General features: G+C 35.1%; 4 protein-coding genes across 7 annotated transcripts in view; 3 read left to right on the forward strand and 1 right to left on the reverse strand.

Annotated features, from left to right (window-relative positions):
• The window catches only part of LOC114357772 (blood vessel epicardial substance-like), a 54,649-nt gene extending 40,132 nt beyond the window's left edge, over positions 1-14,517 (forward strand). Inside the window, exons 4-6 of one of the 2 annotated variants that reach the window (XM_028311549.1) lie at positions 1,944-2,084; positions 4,441-4,576; positions 11,025-14,517. In XM_028311549.1, the coding sequence (XP_028167350.1) occupies positions 1,944-2,084; positions 4,441-4,576; positions 11,025-11,089 (342 nt within the window). In that variant the 3' untranslated portion in view covers positions 11,090-14,517. Of the gene's footprint in view, positions 1-1,943; positions 2,085-4,440; positions 4,577-6,816; positions 8,406-11,024 lie in introns of those variants that run through there. The other variant, XM_028311550.1, reaches the window with a different exon arrangement.
• Positions 14,518-14,997: 480 nt separating this feature from the next.
• Positions 14,998-16,297, reverse strand: DnaJ-8 (DnaJ (Hsp40) homolog 8). Its single transcript, XM_028311552.1, has one exon. It carries the CDS (start codon positions 16,162-16,164, stop codon positions 15,154-15,156), a length of 1,011 nt encoding a protein of 336 aa, XP_028167353.1. The 5' UTR covers positions 16,165-16,297; the 3' UTR covers positions 14,998-15,153.
• A 286-nt stretch (positions 16,298-16,583) lies between these two features.
• On the forward strand, positions 16,584-18,892 carry LOC114357771 (DALR anticodon-binding domain-containing protein 3). Its single transcript, XM_028311547.1, has 5 exons — positions 16,584-17,304; positions 17,426-17,613; positions 17,832-17,965; positions 18,300-18,470; positions 18,722-18,892. Exons 1-5 carry the CDS (start codon positions 16,649-16,651, stop codon positions 18,890-18,892), a joined length of 1,320 nt encoding a protein of 439 aa, XP_028167348.1. The 5' UTR covers positions 16,584-16,648.
• A 332-nt stretch (positions 18,893-19,224) lies between these two features.
• LOC114357765 (max dimerization protein 1) overlaps positions 19,225-19,672 on the forward strand; it is an 84,466-nt gene continuing 84,018 nt past the window's right edge. The window contains exons 1-2 of one of the 3 annotated variants that reach the window (XM_028311541.1): positions 19,225-19,440; positions 19,571-19,664. In XM_028311541.1, the coding sequence (XP_028167342.1) occupies positions 19,386-19,440; positions 19,571-19,664 (149 nt within the window). In that variant the 5' untranslated portion in view covers positions 19,225-19,385. Of the gene's footprint in view, positions 19,441-19,555; positions 19,665-19,672 lie in introns of all 3 variants that reach the window. The other 2 variants (XM_028311540.1, XM_028311542.1) reach the window with 2 other exon arrangements.

A 19,672-nucleotide genomic window follows, 5' to 3' on the forward strand; every position in this document is an offset into this window, starting at 1 on the left:
GTTCGGACAATATTTTCATTGAATAATGTTTCCGACAAAGGTTGTCAAATTGACTGTCATGTTTATCGTATAGTACAGTCCACTATGAAAATTAGCTGTGGTTTGTTTCAACTATACCTATTTTAAAATTTTCTGTCACTGTCTAAGTGTTGAATTTTATGGAATTGGGAAAGAAGTACCGAGTTTGAAGCGTTCATGACCAAACATTGCAGTTGAATATTCAAGTTCTGAATTTGATTTTTGATGAATAATAAAATAAATCCTACTAGCTCGATTGATGGTTTCATTTAATTTATTTAAACCAGGTTACCTATAATAATATTTTTTGGTTAATTTATGAAAATATCAAATTAGCCCGTAATCCTGAATCCTGATACATAAAGTTAGCCTATTAATTTAACACAGGTACGACTGTACTCAGTGTTGCACTATCAAATGCGATTGACACGCCTCTATGCCAGGGTTTTTATGTTCCTGGTCAGGCTATCGGCTATACACAACAATTATAATTTCGCTCTTACATCTAGCAACAATTTATTTCAAAATAGTTTTGTCGGGTATAAAACGCCACCTATCAGTCTTTATAAGCAAACCTACTTGTTTGTCATAAACGTCAATACCGTCATTGATTTCCCCAGCGTTATCAAGAGATGGCGCTGAACGTTTCTGACTCGCGATATCAGAGTATTTTTTCCGGACTTGACTACCTTGAAGACCGCCTGGTAAAGTTGCTAAATCCTCTATTGTCTTAGAGTATTTTTGGAGTGACAAACTGAGAAGATTCCTTCTCTACTTTGTTACTAAGAAAGAATAAAAGAAATAGAAGAACAAGAATCCAATAAAGTAAGGGTTACTCATGAGATTGCCCACGCGCATACCTAGATTCTTTTAATAAATAAATAAATATCCTTGGACATTTTTACACTGCGCTTCTACTAGTCCCAAACTAAGCAAAGCTTGTACTATGGGTACTAGACAACGGATATAAACATACTTAAATACTTTTTTTGTTGTAAATACATACTTATTATACTTAGAAAATACCCAGTCCAATACAAACAAGTATGTTCATGCACATAAATGTTTGTACTGTGCAGGAATCGAACCCGCAACCTCTGGAATAGTAGTCCGTTTCGAACCACTACACCAAACGGCCGACAAACTTTTGACTTTTGAGTCTTGTTTATGTCACATTTAAGCTATTAGTGGATGTTTTCATTAATTTCATAATAAATCAACATAACCCTCTTTCTGGTACAGTCGGGTAAAAACGGCCATTACGACATAGACAATTTTGTATCAAGTTGCTTCCACTTGATACACTCATCTCGTGCTAAAATGTTAATCCCAGATCAACAACATTTGCCATGCTCACGCGCACGTGGGCCGCGTTATGCATTATGATTTAATGCCACACTTTCACTGGCGTCTTTGGCCACAAGGCGTGGGATGCATTCGTATGTAACGAGGTTGAAATTTGTTGTTAGTACTTCCTGATGCTCATGGGTTTGTTTATGAAGCTGTCCCGAAGGCCTGATGAATGGAGTTATTCTTGTTTACTCGCTCCAACCATGTTATATTTAAACACGGCGCTGCACTGTATCAACAGTAACTTTCTTCTTCTTAGTCGTTTGGCTCATGGCAGAGCTGTCGTGGTATAGTAACTTTACCAAAAGTAAATGGAGAATTTAGGCTACACTTGAGGAAGCATGTTCATCCCTTAGTCGCCTGTTACAACATGCACATAAAAAGTGGGGGTCCTATTCTACTCTGTCGGAACCATGGCTTATTAAAATTTCTGATATTCAGTCGTACCATGTCGCAAATCTTTAAAGAATATCCTGCTATTTCAACTAATTTGAGAGACGATAAGTTGCTCATTCGGTTAGCTTGCCATGCTAATCTTAGTTCTCTGATATTCACATACAGGCTGATGTTTCCAGGTGTCAATAATGGCGATGGAAGAGTCCCGGGTGCTGGTGTGGCACCGCGACAAGCTGAAGCTGTCCATCATGTCGGACGCCTTCCTGCAGGCCGTCTTCGACCACATACTGGGCAGGGACGTGGTGCATAAGCTCATGCAGGTACGACCATATTGTATACAGGCAAGAGTTTCGATGTTTCTTTACGAGATCGAATCAGAAATGAGGAGATCCGAAGCAATTAAAGTCGCTGACATCGCCCGACGGATTAGCAAGCTGAAGTGGCAATGGGCAGGGCACACAGTACGCAGAATTGACAGCCGATGAAGCAGCATGGTTCTGGAGTGGAGGCCATGTACCGGCAAGCGCGGTGTAGGATGTCCAACCACAAGGTGGACAGACAACCTCATAAAGGTAGTACGAAGTCAGGGACCAGGCCCCCCTGAAAATTGCCCTAGATACTACAATGTATCGCAGCCGAGGGCGAGGTTTCAATCTCCGTACAAAACGATGCACACGTTTTTTAATTTATCTTATTTAATTTATTCAGATTCTTAGAGCCAACGATGGTCCTATATGTACAGATCCCCCTTCCTTAGGGTCTAGACGTACGTAAGGGTGCCTACAAATCAAGGCGTGAGAAGTCAAGAATTTCTAGAAGCGCAGTTACAGCGCCTATATCGTGATATACGCATAGGCAAAGGCAAAGCCTCTTTGAAAGTGCTCTAAGTGGAAAATTAAGGAAAGATATTTAATACTAGCTTTCCGCCCGCGGCTTCGCCCGCGTGGAATTTTGTCTGTCACAGAAAAACTTTATCGCGCGCGGCCCTGTTTCAAAAACCGGGATAAAAACTATCAGGGTGTCCACATTCTGGAAAGTCAGGGAAAGTCAGGGAAAAGTCAGGGAAGCTCATAGCAGTCAGGGAAAGTCAGTGAAATAGAGGGGTCACCTGGAAAGTCAGGGAAAAATTGAGATTTTGTCTACTAAAACACTGTTTGTCTCCCGAAATTTCCCAGTGTTTGTAAAATGAGGGATTTAATTAATTTATGCTCTAGAAAGACCTTTGATCTTGCTTGACTATCGAAGCATTTTTTTCTTCAGGTTTGGAGTGATCTACATTATGACTTTGTTATTAGTCATAATTATATTACTCCTTTTTAGTTTTTATCTAATGAAGTGGATTGATCTAAATTATGACATAATTTTGTTCATAATTAGATTACTTTCATATAGTTCTTTTTTCAGGATTAGAGTGATCTATGATATGATTTTTTTTGTCATAACTAAATTACTCCTTTTTGTTTTAATAGTTGTACTTTTTTTGTTTCAGTAAAATGATATAGGTAATAATATTTTCTATTGTCGATGTGAAAGTGCAACTTATAACTTATGTTTATTTATATTTTTTTATAATTATTTATTGATTTGATTATTGAGTGCAGACTAGTGAGCAGTTCACTGTGAGTGCTATTAATACAGGGTGGAAACGATAAGTGATCTCATTCGATTATTTCTAAACTACACAAGATATCGAAAAACTGCTTACTGATCTTGAAAGTGCTTCACGAGCTCTTTCAAACGATATCAGTAATAGGTTACAGAATTAACTGGATCTATCCGAAAAGTCAACGTGTCCCAAAATTCAAGGATAAGCCGGCGCCGCAGGATGGACATAGTCATGACTAAAATATTTTGATTAACTTTTGTGTAAAAACTGCAAGGATTCTGGGGGTTTTAAGAGTTGGGGTGAACAGCAGCACTACTTAAGTTGCCGATATAAACAGAAAACCAGGAATAATTGAAAAATTGTGGTCGTGGTAATGTAAAATATCATAAGGGGTGTCAATTTTCGTTGAATTTCATAATTTATTGTGTAAGTTAAAAAATAATTGAGATAGATTTTTTCCTTATTTTTCCTAAAGTAGTCATGACTATGTCCATCCTGTGGCGTCGGCTTATCCTTGAATTTTGGGACACGTTGTATACATAGTTGGTCAGGGAATTTTGAAAAAATTGTCAGGGAAAGTCAGGGAAAAGTCAGGGAATTTTTTCGAACATTTGCAGTGGACACCCTGACTATCCTATGTCCTTTCCCGGGACTGAAACTATCTCTATGCCAAAGGATAGTGCCAGGGTCTGGACCAAGTGCTGCCCAGAATCAACCCGTAATGCATTTTGTTCCTCAGACCAATACTAATGTGTAAACCGAAGCGCACTGCAATCTATCCCTGGAGTTAAGAGAAAAAAAGAGTTTTGTTTTGAAATATTTACATACAAAATATCATCGATGTATACGTACTACGCATAAGATTTCGCGATTTTGGCATTAAATAATACTCGCTTTGTTAAACTTAACCATACTGCATCCGTACACCTTACTTTAGTGCGACTTACACATTCTTTATGAGCGATCTAGCGCTGTTGCAATAGTTTGGTTACTTGACAGAAATCATTATTTCCAAAATGAATCAAGAATATTAGTATAGATTAGTATAGATTCTTGCCGTATCGTTCCAGGTGAGCGAGACAATGGCGGTCAGCAACGGGCACTTACCCAACAGTTACGAGGAGGGTGAGGACAAACCCATGCTAGTCGTGAAAAAGGCTGGCGACGGGCCCGGGATCACCGCTCTGCTGAATAGACAGCTGCAAGGTATGGAGGGTTGTGGAGGGGAGGGGAGGTCTGGTTTGAGGGGGGGTAGTCTGGTTGTTACGGTGGAACACTAGAGGTAGATAAATACTTTTTATACACCAACAGAGATGACAAATAGAAGAATGATACGATTTGGGCAACTTTGACTTCTTCTTGTCGTGTCGACAACAAACCTACACAGTGTCAGCCCAAAACTCCGCCACAAGAGTGGCGTTGTTCGGGCACTCAGGGCACGACATCAAGTGCTTCATCGACTGGGGACTTTGACTTTTCCCAAACAGGGTGTTTTCATTTGACGAGAATATTACATTAAGTTAAATACCATTCGTTTTGGCCATTCAGGAAGAAACCGACCCGATATTTTGGCCAGGGCTAGATAATATTTTTGGGACCTCTATTATATGTACTCCGAAAAGAGCCTACATACTAATAAAAAGTTTAAATTTTTATCACACTCACAAATGGCAGATTATCCGAATCTAAAAAAAAATATGACTTTCTTTGAAACCAGCAAATAGGTCCTTTGACCCAGAAGTTGCTAATTTAATTTGGAAACTAAAAACTGAATGACGCATGATTATTGTGACTTTTACTGCTACCTACAAAACTGACTGGAACACTTCTTAGTCCTATCGACTCCTAACAACAGACTATCCATACCAACCTCAAAACAGATGTCCATTATTAGCCGTAGTTAATCTTGAACTTAATTTGTGCATGGATGTTAGAATGCCAGATATTCAGAAAGCTAACCATTGAGGTGTATTCACACTTGTGACGTGCGCGGTGCGTGCGACTTTTATACGGCACAATGCACCATCCTGGACTGCATCTCACTTAACATCAGGTGCGATTACGGTAAAACACCTGCCTTGTTCTGCATAAAAAAAATTGATAAAGAAAGATGGATACCTTATTACTTCTCTTCTAATTGATACGATTTTGCAATAAAATTGTTTAGTGCAATTTGTTGTTATAAGACTACAAAGAGTTTTGGGTCTACGCTATGCGCAAGTTACGAATAAATGTGAATATACCTTTATTTTAAATTACATTTTATTAAGTTACAGGCTATTAATTCCAGTATTGCTTATTTCATTAAAATAAAATGTAGGCGTAGCTTTGAGCTATAATAAAATGCTACGTCTAACTTTGAAAGTATAAATTTAACTTCATAGATTCACAATTTAAACTTATTGGTATTTGGATGTCGTCTCGTTTTATAATATTTCAATGTTTTTCATACTTCAGGATGTCTGCTTATTTATTTCTATAGTTTTTCTTTTCTTTTCTTTTCATAATCAAATTAAAGATTAGACTTTAAATCATTTCTTAGATGCTTTCAGATCGTAACATTATGCTTTTTTATGTACAAATAATATTTTTTTGTTATTTCTTAGTAAAGTAACGCTAGTTTTCAATAATTATTGTATACCTAGTTTAAATTAATCAGGTACATTTTAGATTTAGCAGACATGCTCAAGTATAATATTCGATGTTACGCTATGTTGTTAGAGTACAATCCTTTTGTTAGTAATCGTAAGTTTTTAAAACTATGTGAAATTATTTTCAAAAGGAAAAACGCAACAAATACGATTACGAATAAACGGATTGTAGAATAAAGGGCTGTATACACGTGAAGACAAAAATATTCAAAACCTTTTTTGACTAAACTTCCCTTATCTTCGATTAAAATATTTTTCTCTTTAGATATTTATGGAATGAAGTAACGGAATTTTAGTCAGAATTCCTTCGGTTTCTCAAACTTTGATCCTATTAATGGCGGAAAGTTCTAGATAAAATTCAGTCAGTGAGGAGTAACCATATTCTTACAAAAACAAAGTTTTATAATTAATATTCCCATCGGACACTATGAAACTGCCCGAATACGATCGACGTTTTAGAAACCTAACTGTTCTTGTGAATGAGCAACATTTTTATATTTTATTAATTTTACCCCCTTTCTAATAAAGGTTACACGCGCGTTGAGCACTAGTTAAAAGTAATGTTTGCCATTTTAACGCAGTTTTCAACATTCATGTAACTTTATATTCGTAGGATCTTTTTTGCTCATAATTTATTAAGCGAACTTAATGCCATAAGGCTTGTTAAATGTGTTCCTGCACTATTGTGGAGCATGTTTGGTTTTAAAAATGTTGCTCATTCACAAAACGTAACATCAGTGTCGCCCGGCTTGTGTCGTGTCGTGTGTACCGCCCGTAACGTGTTGTCGTGCGCAGGCGAGCACGCGCCACTGCTGCGACCTGCCACCGCGCACCTCCCAGCCTGAAGACTACATGTTACATGTTACCCCTAACACCCCCTTAAACCCCCTCCAAATTCCTATAAACCCCCCTTATCAAACCCTCTTAGGCCCAGAACAGACGGTGAAACGAAACTGCAACTGCTAGTTACTTTTGTGTTGCATCTAAGTTTCGTTAAGCGTCCGTTGAGAGACCACACATGACGCGACCAGTTTGAAACTTTCAGTTTCATTCATCAAAATCATCACAAAGTTGCAGTTTCGTTGCAGTTGCGTTTCACCGTCTGTTCTGGGCCTTACTGTTACCCTAACCCTACAAGCCAAGCAGATCCTAAACAGTCCGTACTCCCGCGATCAAACCCATGCTGACATTCTAGTGAATACTGGCGAGAAATAAAATCAAGTCCTGTAAAAACTTTTTAATTGAAAAAAAAATAGTCTCACTTTGTAAAAAGTTTTTAGTTGAAAATAAAAAAAAAATTAAAAACAATGATTTACGACTAACTGGTAATTTGTTGTTGCTAAAAGCAAAAGCCATAAAAATACTGACAGAAACAAAAATGATGAAAAGAAATTGACAGTCCTTTTTTTCTCACCAGTATGTTCCAGGTTTCTCTAATGCCGTTCAAATTAATGGGGCTATTGTGATTGCCCCGTTTATTGGTGACAGATTTATTTAACCAATAGATTAAATATTAAGTTATCTAGCCTTATTGATTCGATCAGTGTTTGAGAAAACCACAATTAATTCCCATTTGTGTGTAAATACCACAAAATAAATAAAAAGCGCAATGTGATATTTTTAATAAATATTTTTGAGGAAAATGTTGATGGCACCATTTTCCTATTTAAAAAATTTGAATGTTTTATTTTATACGTAACTTTTATTGTCTTTTATTTTCACTGCCAATTGAAGACCTTTTTTTTAAAGCAATGTTTGTGGTATTTTCACTAAAATTAGAATACATATAAGTATATAAAATATATTTAACCGAAACCTAATAATCCGACCCGTAGATATATAATTATGGTGTTCTGTGTGACATATCACTAATAACGATAAATATTAAACATATTTTTTATATTATCTTGATGTATTTTGACCACATTTCTAAATAACATTAGAATTTTTCAACGAATTTAAAGATTTTAGTGCGCTTGTGCTTTAAATATTTACTCACTTTAAAGTTGTTCTTGTAACTTTTTGATGTAGTTTCTATTTCATATCTAGTATTTTTTATCCCCTTTCATTACTAAAATATACATTCATTTATAAGTGTTGAATATTACTTAGTATCCATGACACTATTTTACTAAATAATTTACCTTATGTTCACATCTTTAACTAGAATATTTTGAATGTAGCCTAGCAAGAAAGCCTGTCAACGGATGTTTTCTAACACCGATAGATGTTGTTAAAATGACGTTTAGTGTCACAGTGACATAAAATCCTTGACAGGTTTTAGCTTGCCAGTTGTATTTTAACGTCCTAGTCTATTTTGTGCTGATATCATAATATTTATGTAATAACACTTATATGAATACATAGCGAAGGTGGATAGATACTAGTAATAGTTTTAGAATTTCTCAAAAAAAATGTACGTAACGAAACGGTAGTAACGAAATAGTAAGGCCATAAGGCTTGTTATACATTGGCGAAATATTGTGAATGCTCTTCATTTATTCAATTCGAAATATTTGTAAGTAGGTATGCACCCAAATACGGGGTAATATTAAGGGGTTAGAAATAAAATAAGTTAGTAATCATTCATACTATTTTAATAAAATTATTTTTGTTTCATCATGTTTATCCATTTTGAGTCGTTCTCTGTAAGCTTTTTGCTTTTCGGCATTGGTTTTTGGCGGCATTCCTAAAAAAACAAAAGAAGTAATCACATAAAAACGTAATCTAAATGATTTGATAATTTTTTGCTGGTGGCACTTCTGTAAAGCAGATAGTACCTATCCAATCCTTTTGTTATTAACGCTCTATATTTTTTGAAATAAATTAAGTAGTGAATATTACTATGCTTAGTCAGGTAATAACAGTATACACTCAGCATTATGTTGTACTTTTTCGTAACGTAACGAAATTCGTAAAAAACGTAACGAAATATTAGACAAAATGAGATCAGAAACAAGTATTTTTTTGATAAAATTTGTTACAGCAAATATAAAAGCTTACTAAATGTTCGTACCACACGTATTACAAAAAATGGTTAAATGAAGACTTACCGTTCTATATAAAATCGCTGATTTTACTGCCTGTTACGAAAAAGTAATCCCACAAAACACACACGTTTTCACTAATTTTCGCGATAGATGTTATGGCGGAGACGTCAGGCCAACAGCCATTCAGAGTGCAGCTATTGTTGTCCGTGTAAAATAAATACGGAATTGTTCAGAAACCATGGGAAAGTAGAAATAAATCGTAACTAAAGAGTAAATAACGAAATAGTAAATGAGAGCGACTCATTTTGTTTTTTTGCTTTAAATTGCCAATTCATTATGACACCCCATAGAAAATCAATTTGATACAGAAACTGCGATTACTGTAGAACGATAATACAAAGAAATTTACAATAATTAAGTTACGTATCGCATTTTATGAAACAAAAATACATGAAAAAGCTAGGGTGGCAAACAGGTTTTTGTATGAAAGGTAAAAAAGGACTATTTTTAAAATATCTAAATATTTGGTAATAAGTAGGATTATAGCTATAATTCTTCGTTATCTTAAAGATTAATATTCATCCTTCAAAATTGTGTGTGTGTTTTTTTTGTGTGATGATTTATAAATATAAAACTTTATAACTGTTTCAAAGCACACTTTTTTTTTCAAAATGTACACTTTTTTTGAGAAATACTCTTATACACTTTTAGAAACCCCTACCATTTATAAATCAGTCTGTTTTTTAATGTATTAGTTAGATATAACTAACTTAAAAAGTACATAAAAATTTGATCACAACGAATTTATAGAATATAAATTTTATGATGCACCTTTTTTATCTCTAACTAGCTGACCCGGCGAACTTCGTACCGCCTTAGCGTAGAGATTTTCTTAATATTTTTTTCCGTAAGAACCATCCTTGGACTTCCACAAACATTTAAAAAAAAGAATTATCGAAATCGGTTCAGCCGTTCACACGTGATGCCGTGACAACGCGAAACGGGTTTCATTTTTATATATATAGATAAAAATAAACGTGTCTATTCGTCTTGCTTTTGTCGTGTGCTTTAATGTATAGTTTGTTACCTTTAATTTTAATTAGTGTACGTAGAATTATGAGCTTTATTACATTTAATTACGATCCTTAGTCCATCCCTGATCCAAATTCCTAACGCATGTTTGGAAGATCGACAGTCGAAAGGTAATTTTTTGTTTATTTGTTTTATTTTTCACCCATTCGCACCCGGTTTTATTTTTTATAAATGTTTTGCTGGGTAAAGGCATAGTTTTTCACAAAATGAATTTATTTTTGACACATTTGTTATTATACATTGTAATTGTGTATACGAAAAATGTGTGAAATATTGTAGTTGCAATAATTCAAGTATGAAAAGACTATGCCTTCTGCCTCTTTAATCGTTGTAATTAACATTGGTGTGGGGTGTCAAAATTTCTTGTCAGTAAATGTTTTGTGTTGCCAGCTTACTCACTCTTAATAAATAGCAATCCCTTTGGAATAACATTGCACAAGCTTGAAACACACACAAATTATTTGCGCACTAAAATAATATAACTTCGCAAATTGAGTTATTGAATACTGCAAATAATTTTATTAACTAACGCAAAAGCTTGTGTGGTGTGTGGTCACAAAACATTTTTAAATTCTTTAAAAATCCAATTTTATTAATGTAAAATTTTCAAAATGTGTTTTTAGGTTATTATACAGGGTGTTAGGTAAATGGGTATATGAGCCGACACTAGCCCATGTTAATATGGTCATATAAATGGTATGGTGAATTCAGAATTTTGATTAATTTTCGTACAATATAAATTTTATTAAATCCGATTTGTATGAAACTTAAAATAATTAAAATGAAGATATCAATTTTCTGACTTCACCATACCATTTATATGATCATGTTAACATAGGCTAGTGTCGGCTCATATACCCATTTACCTAACACCCTGTATACGGCCACAGAACCGTATCTGAATGTCACTTGTAACCACAGCGACAGACCCAAACGCGTGGCGCCTGGGCCGAATTGAGGAGGCCGACCACGAGACGCCGGTCTGAGGTCGCGCGTTGCACGTCGCCGTCTCGCGTCCGCGTCGCTAGCGTGCTACGTGCCGCTAGCGTTTGGTGACGTGCCGCTAACGTTTGGTGACGTGCCGCTAACGCGTGCTGACGGAACGCTAGCGTATGGCGATGGTGACGTGCCGCTAGCGTACGGCAACGTGCCTCTAGTATTCGGTGACGTATTAGTGTTCTACGGAGCATGCGCATTAACGGAGTGCTCAAAATAGTGACGTGACAGTGCTCAGTCAAATTATTGACATTGGTTTGTCAGTGACTGTGGTGACATTTGTGGGTTAGCTGAAGATTCGCGCTACAAGTTAAGTCAGTGCGCCTTTGACTGACGATTGAGGCAGCCTATTGAACGCTAAATAATATTTATGTATAAGTCGCCATGGACAGTATGGATTTAGTCTTGGGAATTGATTTTTCAAAGAAAGTTTGTTGACAGATTTTGTTACTAAAGTTGATTGAATTTGTGTAATTGCTGGTCAATTTGTAGGTTATTTTTTGTTATGGAAATTTAATTGTGATGCCAGGTTAAATAAATTTATTAAGTCTGTGATTATTTCGTTTCCAATGAAGAGAAGTTGAAAATATTTTTGGTTTTCTAAACTGGCAACTATCTATTGCTGATGTATTGTTGATTTTCAAGTCTTTAAGATTACTCAACTATTAAAAATTGTAAGTATTTATAACATTTAGTACAGTCATCTGAAGTAAACAATGGATAAAATTATCATTGAATTATAAAAAAATGGCCTGACTGAAGAAATATATTTCCTGAAGATAGTTACTAATAAAAAATCAAGTTTGTTTTTCTTATTCTGCTACTTCTTCAGGCCAATCCATTTTTTTAAAAGGAACCATTATATGATTGAATGTATAAAGTCTGATGTATAAAATACCTACTGATGTTAGCTATATTCAGAGTTTGAATCATATTGATCTGTAAAGAAGAGTGTTGCGTCGAAAAGACTAGAAACATATTTTGTGTATACTATTTATGTAGATAGATATTATATTAAATAAAAATTCAAACGATAGATCGGGTATAGCAAATAAAAAGATAATGTACAGTGTCTAAGATGGAAGGATATTATTGTAATTGGATGTTGTGTGTAAATAATTGTAGGAGATTGATTCTATATGACTGGGCTCGGTTCTGAGTTGGATACTATCTCTAAAATAACATATCTTTGTATTATTTCTGAGGTGAATGAAAAATAATAATAAGATGAACACATTTATTTTATAGTTTCTATTGTGGGTTTGTGGCAGAAAAAGTCGCGCAGTGATTTTAGTTAACATTTTTATCCATTCGCTTAGGAAGGAAGAATAATAATTACCTACTAACGAATAAGAATCTTAGAGATAGAACAACTCGGAATTAAGCCCAATGCGTACTTAAGAACCCGTTAAGTAATACTCACCGAATTAACAAAAAGTTGAGAAAATTTTATGATACAGCGGATTCACAGACATTTAAAAAGATACTGAAAATTATTGAAATAATAATGAAATAAGAAATATTTGCTTAAGTTTTGCACTTGTCATTGCAGTGAGTCTTAAGTTTCCTTTCAGTGTAAAATAAGAAAACAATTCTAAAAATTCGATTTGTATATATCTGAATAATATTTAAACTGGAATCTAGACTAACCGATTTCATAGCCGACTGTACCTGTTTGTGCCTAGCATGGAATCTGGAAAAAAGCATAAAAATATTAAAATTAGATACAATAGCCAATAACTTTGTGCATAATGTAAAATTTCATTACATATTAGAGGTACGATTGGTGGTAATAAATAATTCAGCATGCAATAACATTATTTAGTTTTGGGTCTGTTCTTTTTATCATGAAATGTAGATTAACACTAGTATGACTAGTTATAACTTTTATAAAGAACCCAAAATTTTTATTTTGTTATTGCTTGATGTTTAAAATAGAAGAACCTAATTAAGTTTGCATCACTAAAGTTCAAAACAATATTGTTGTTACCAAATACCTACATCATGGAAAAATTCTTACCTATTTTTGAATAAACAAAAAGAAATAATTTCTGAATTAATTAAATATTTTTTCTTCTATATTCAAAATAACATTAAAAGTGATAAAATAATACATGTAATCTAAGTAATACAAATAATAACAATTTTGTACAAAAATATAGACCATAAATTCACAAATCAAAATGCAAACATGATGATGACGATTTTGGTAAATGATCTCTATTATTGAAAAGTAACAAATAGGTAATAATGAAAATACAAAATAAAATAATACGGGCCCCTAATAAGAATAATATTGATAATATGGGGTTACAAAACAACGTACCTATGCATGAATTTGTAAATACATAAAGGTGTTGTTTTCTAAGCGTGTTGGCTGAAAGTCGAATAAATTATCTTGACGAAGTTAATTTTCCTTCGGGCTGGCATTAATCAGTACAGAATCGAATAAAACTAATGTTGACGAATGATTAAGAAATGTGAATTGATTATCACGCTAAAACGAAAGTGCCGACCCGTTAGCGTCTCTACTTTGATTATGACGTAAACAAAAAAATGTTTGGTACTAAATACTGTAATAATATATTATTGTAACATTCCAAAAAATATTTATTTTGCAGCTATTCCAGAGCTAGATGTCAGAAATGCACTGCCAAATGCAAACTATAAATAATTTAACGTTGATTATGATTGTAAACGCTTATAAATGTATGTGTATGGAATTCGTCGTGGAGCGTGATATCATTTGTAAATAGGATCTCAAAATATTTTTTATTATGATAATAGTTCACAGCAATTGCATTTGTCTTAAGGTAGTATATTTTTGAATGTGTAAACTGTAGTTGGTAAGATACGCACAAATGTTGTAATTTATTGAGCGAGAAGGTATAGGTATTCACACTCTGTTGTGGCCTAAGTACTACCTATTTGTATGCGCACGCGTTGACCTGTGTTACTTATACCTCATCCCGTGACTTTGCCCCTTCCAGCTTCGAGCTACCATTAATCCGAAATTACCTATAGTCAGGGAAGCGCTGGACGCAGGCCGCTACCAATCGATCAACATGGAAAGCATTGGGGGAGGCCTATGTTCAGCAGTGGACGTCCTATGGCTGAAATGATGATGATGATGATGACCTATAGTCAATCGGTTTATAAGGGGATCGCAAGAGTGGCAGTCCGATGTTCTTGTCGCCTTTTGAATGGTCACGGGCCGTATTCAGTGAACCTCAGCATATCTTTTCGAAAATATTCATAAACAGATGCACTTGCGGAATTGCCTTTAGTCTAGTAAGAGAAAATGCATTTCCGTCCATGCCACACATTGCGAATATACCTAATCATTGATTATTTTGAAAGGAACAAAATATGGAAAGTAAGGTCAGGAGAGGAATCACAATCATTGACTTTTTGTTGTGTAATAACAGAGTAAATACAAATGAGTAGGTCATCTTCATAGAAACGCACCGAGCGCGGTTTGTATGTGAGCGCGCGCCAATACGTATGCGGCGCGCACGCACACTGCACACACATAAAATTCGGGGCAACTCACCGCAAATGTCAGTGTGGCGTTTCTATGAAGATGACCTACTCATTTGTATTTACTCTGGTAATAACTTATCACTTTCAGTATTATTTTAATTTTTTTGGCACAAACTGACATACAGAACTGAAGGACTAAAGCTATTTTGTAGCTACTTATAATAATAAGACAAATGTGATTGTGAACTATTGTGACTTGCCTTGTGTGATGTGGTGCACCAGGAGTGTTGTTTAGAATGCCTTAACAAATGCCATTTGTGATGAATGTAAATTATGAATGTATGATTAAAATAATTGAATCATTGTAGTACATGTTGAGAAAATAGTTATAAACAATTAAAGCAACAAATTCTGTAATAAAATGTTTTTTATTTCATATCTCTCTGTATTTACATAATATTGATAGGAAATAAATATAAATTCATTGCAACATTTGCTTATATGAAAATAAGAAGTAAATGTGTACAGATCTTATTTTAAAATAATTTATTCACAACATTTATTAGTGTTATCATGAGTCATCAAAGGTCATTCTACCAACTCCGTGGTTTTTGATGTAACGTCTGTACTGTTTGTATTTATTGTTTTCTGCCAAGGCTTTTTTGGCCTCTTCATCTTTGATTTGTTTCCATGCAACAAAATTGTCTTTTATCCACAACTCCTCTTCCAGGAATTCTTGTTTCTCTGTTTCATCAATAGCATTGAACTGATGCTGTCCCAACTTCATATACTTCCTAATTAAGTGGAGTTTCTCTTCCTCTCCATATGGTTGTTTCATAATCGTAAACTTCCAGAGCCATCTCAAATACCAGTAGATATAGAGAGCTATGGTGTACGGAAGAATGAGTATTTGGATCCAAAGGATATCCACTATCTCGGGCTTCGCATAAGCCCCTTTGATATCCATATTTTCCTCTATAACTCTTCTTATTATTCTATCTTGGTCTTCCTTCTGCTGTGCTTTGGTTTTCTTATTTTTTCTCGATTGGTTCTCATTTATTTCAGCCTTTGCAATCTCCATCGCTTTATTTCTATACTTTGGAACTGTCATGAAATATTTAATAGCAGTGTCGTATTTGGACCAGGCGCTGTAATACTGGATGACGGATATAATTGTGATGGTGACCGAGATTACTATTCGGACATCGACTTTAGGCGCCATCCGACGGCGATAGTACCGGTAGTAGTGAGCATAGTACTCCTGGGGATTATCCAACATGTAGTCATAGTCGGTCCTCTCTTCATCATCGCGGAGAATCTCATAAGCTGTCGCGATTTCTTTGAACTTTTCTTCAGCTACCTTTTTGGCTTCAGGATCTCGGTGCAAATCAGGATGGAACTTTTTGGCCAACTGCCTATAGGTTTTGCCAATTTCAGACTTTGTTGCTTCTCTTGTAAGCCCTAAGACTTCGTAACAGTTCTGTTTTCCACAATAAATACCTTCGAGTAGATGGTCGTGTGAAGATACGATTGTAGCTTGCCATATCACGGCAACAAGAATAAAACACTTAGGATAATACATTATAAACTATAGTTTATAACATGCTTAGTAAAATAAATGCAGTAAATAAATATTAGACTAGTAACGGACGTACTTAAATAAATAAAATTAATAAAAAATTGACCACGAATTGTTTTCCCATCCAAGACTTTTTGACAAATGTCTTGTCAACGTCATTTTAACAACGTCAGCTAATTTATGTTCAAAAACCATATCTGCACAAAGCAAAATAAAATAATCTCGTAATTAATTCAGTCATCATGCAAATGATTAAACCCGCTATTAGTATTTATTTATTTAGCCCGATATTATGTAATTAATTATTATGATAATACACTCTTAATAAATTGATTATCGATTTAGCAAGGGCAAGGGCACCTCTACTGCCTGTCACTGTCAGTCACGATGATGTTTTATCTGTAATCTGTCAGTCAGTAAATGTCAAAGTTAATTGGAGCGCGTGTTTGTTTTGTGAATTTTCGGTGAAAAAATAAGGAAAAACATCATGATGATGGTTGAAAACGTTTTAGATGCATTTACCGACGACGTGTTCCAGTTCCTGACAAAAAAACCTAAGTTAGCTAGGAATTTATTAGTGAAAAAACACTCGGAGAATCTTCAGACTCAAGGCGACTTCAGTTTTCCAGACACACTAAAATCATGGCACGAACATATTGATCTCCAGGGTTTACAAGTGGACGCAGATGGAGCCTTAATGAGCTGCATCGGGAAAGAAGCTACAGACCTAATTACCGAGTCGAAAAATTGGCGTTTGGAAGTCGCTAAAGTAACAAACGTCAACGGCCGAGTCCATATGTTTTTAGATCGGCTGAAATCGATTCCTGTTGGTCTAGCAGAGGCGTTGGAGTATAATAATGAATTAATAAAGCGAATTAGTGACTCTACGAACAAAGTTCGCTTGGATAGTGATAGTGACGACGATAGTTTGACTTCCTTGCGTCTGAAATATCTAACAAAATCAATAGATAACCTGTATTCAATACATGCTAAGGCAAGTGAAAGGACTGATAGTGTGAGTGTTATTGTGACATCCAAATCAACGTTCAAAAGTGGAACAGGACATGCAGTGTTGTGTGGTGTTGTGTTAAATGCAAAAACAGGAGCTAAAGAAGTCAATATAAAAGCTGATGATTTCATCAGGTAATAATTCCCTTATTTATACACTAGAAACTAATAATAATGTACTAGAACTTTTGACTTGTTTAGATGATGATTTTGAATTAAAAACAATTTATTGATTCCTATTTTTTCTCTGTTCCAGGATTCGTCAAGAAGAGATGTCTCTAATTGCCCAACACAAGTACGGAGTACGAGTATCGACAGACACAAAATGGAAAGAGTTCATCGCACATCTTGGGGAGTCTGCAGTGGTGTTTGAATTGCTGCAAAGCCGACCAAACAGTGCTGTTAAAATTAACTTCGATTGTTCCGCTGCAGGATCTAGTAAAGGTTAAGATTTTTTATAATTATTTTACTGGAAGGATGTAGTTGCAAGTCATTTAAGCAAGTCAGCAAGATGTGTGAGTTCACTATCATTGCAGCTTTGCAAATAGTATAAGTATTTCAACTTTTTTGGCTTAGTTTAATCAACAAAACATCTGTTTGCTTATTTCTGTCTGTTTGTTGTCTATTCATTGAGTGATTTTCAATTATTTTCTCTGTTTTAGGTGCTGCCTTCATACTGTACAACTGTGCCAGATTGGAAGCCATAATTAAAACATTTAATGAGAGGGTAGATGAAGGCGCATACCCTCCATTGCCAAGTTTTAAGGATATTGATTTTAACTTACTAGCACATGAGGTATGTAAACAAAACAAATTCAATTTGCAAAATCTTTTAAATTGTAACTAGAAATCAGTTTTAAATAAAAGTGCATGCATTGAAATCATATAAATGTAGCTTGCTTGATACATGTTAGTAATGTATATTAATAAAATTCAAGTTAATAAAAGAGTTACATCAAAATCCATTCAGCAATTGTAAAATTGTAACATATTATTTATAGTATCAAAGATGATACACAGTAAATGCTGTATAAAATCAAATTACATGATAATTTTGTTTACAATAATTCACTAGAAAATACCAAAAAGCTATGAGAGACAAAAATATTAATTCTCCTTTTTGTTTTCAGGATGAATGGTGTCTAATATTCAATTTCATAATGGGTTTCCCATTATTACTGAACAATTGTGTGGATATAAGTGAGACCACATGTGAGTTCAAGCCACACCTGCTGTGCAATTTCCTCTGCTGCATGGTTCGAGTGTTCAGCCAGTACTACAGGAAAGTCCGGATCCTCACTGTGAGTACATGCATGATCCCTATGAGTAGGAAATTACACTAAAAACTAGAAGTTGCAAGAAAATCATGAAAAAACTTCCCAAAAAAGGTTTTAAAACCTTTTTTTTTTAAATTAAATTTTCCTCTTAAAGTGAGGGTATTTGAAAAGTTTGTCATCTTTTTATTAATCCCAATTTCCTATTATTTTTTAAATTAGAATTTTAGTTCAGGGAATAGGAACCCTATTAGAATGCTGTTTTGTTTCTATTTCAGGAACCAAGGAAACATCTATTGCCAGTTTTGTTTGCTCGCCTTCACATGTTGAAAATACTCAATGAAACTCTAAAAACTTGTTTAGACATTTTAAACATTAAAAGTGTTTCTCAAATGTATTCACATTTTTATTTCCTTCACAGATTTTATGAATACAATAAGATTTTGTAACTTTCAAAACTTTTGCGAGCGCGTAATGCATTTGAATAGGCGCTTAAATGAATTTAGTGCTGAAATATCGGGCTTGGCGTAATTGGAAGCATTGATGTATTCCTGCTGATATTGTATGCAATATCGCGAGTGCACTCCAATGCGAGCTGCACAAATTATTCAACAAAATAAAACTTGTTCGATATCCCACGCCACAACAGAGCGCATAGAAAAAAAATGTTTTGTTTGGAAACACAAAGTTCACGTGATTGACCCAGGTATTTTATTGTGGGCATTGCGCTGCCGCGATTGGCCCGCCGAGCGCTCCCGAGCGGCGCCGACTAATCACGAAGCGGCATACACCGCCGCGCGTCCGACTCGCTAGTGTGCTTTTGACATCGGCAAACGCAGTCGTGAGCTCCGGAGCGGTTTCGGATACTTTTATTTATAGTTTTAATCGAATAAAGTCGTGTGACGTTCGTGAATACCTGTGATTACCCAGGATACCATAAATATGAGTATTGCTGACTTGATTCAAGCTGCTGAATTCCTCGAAAGGCGCGATAGAGGTGAATTGGATTTTCTTTGTTTGAATTGTCAATCGAGTGCACTTCACGCACACGTCAACATGGCTCCCGTCTATTTTTGCCGTGCCATAATCAGCTGATTTTGACGGAATGGCAGTGATCTTTGTTGCAGAAGCGGAGCACGGATACGCGTCAAGTTTGCCGGGCTGCGAAGAGTCCCGGTCGGGCGGACGGCGTCCGAAGACGAAGAAATCCCAGGGCAGCAGGTGAGTCA

The sequence above is a fragment of the Ostrinia furnacalis genome, unplaced genomic scaffold, assembly GCF_004193835.3.
Source record: "Ostrinia furnacalis isolate ACB-3 unplaced genomic scaffold, ASM419383v2 OfSCF3350, whole genome shotgun sequence".
In the NCBI taxonomy this organism is placed as follows: domain Eukaryota; kingdom Metazoa; phylum Arthropoda; class Insecta; order Lepidoptera; family Crambidae; genus Ostrinia; species Ostrinia furnacalis.

What these genes read in the sequence shown, in the direction of transcription:
- DnaJ-8 (XM_028311552.1), bottom strand. Translation starts at nt 16,164, where the DNA reads ATGTATTATCCTAAGTGTTTTATTCTTGTTGCCGTGATATGGCAAGCT.
- LOC114357771 (XM_028311547.1), top strand. Translation starts at nt 16,649, where the DNA reads ATGATGATGGTTGAAAACGTTTTAGATGCATTTACCGACGACGTGTTC. An exon ending in AAAGCTGATGATTTCATCAG is followed by an intron (nt 17,305 to 17,425) that starts GTAATAATTCCC and finishes TCTCTGTTCCAG; the next exon opens with GATTCGTCAAGAAGAGATGT. An exon ending in TTAACTTACTAGCACATGAG is followed by an intron (nt 17,966 to 18,299) that starts GTATGTAAACAA and finishes TTTTGTTTTCAG; the next exon opens with GATGAATGGTGTCTAATATT.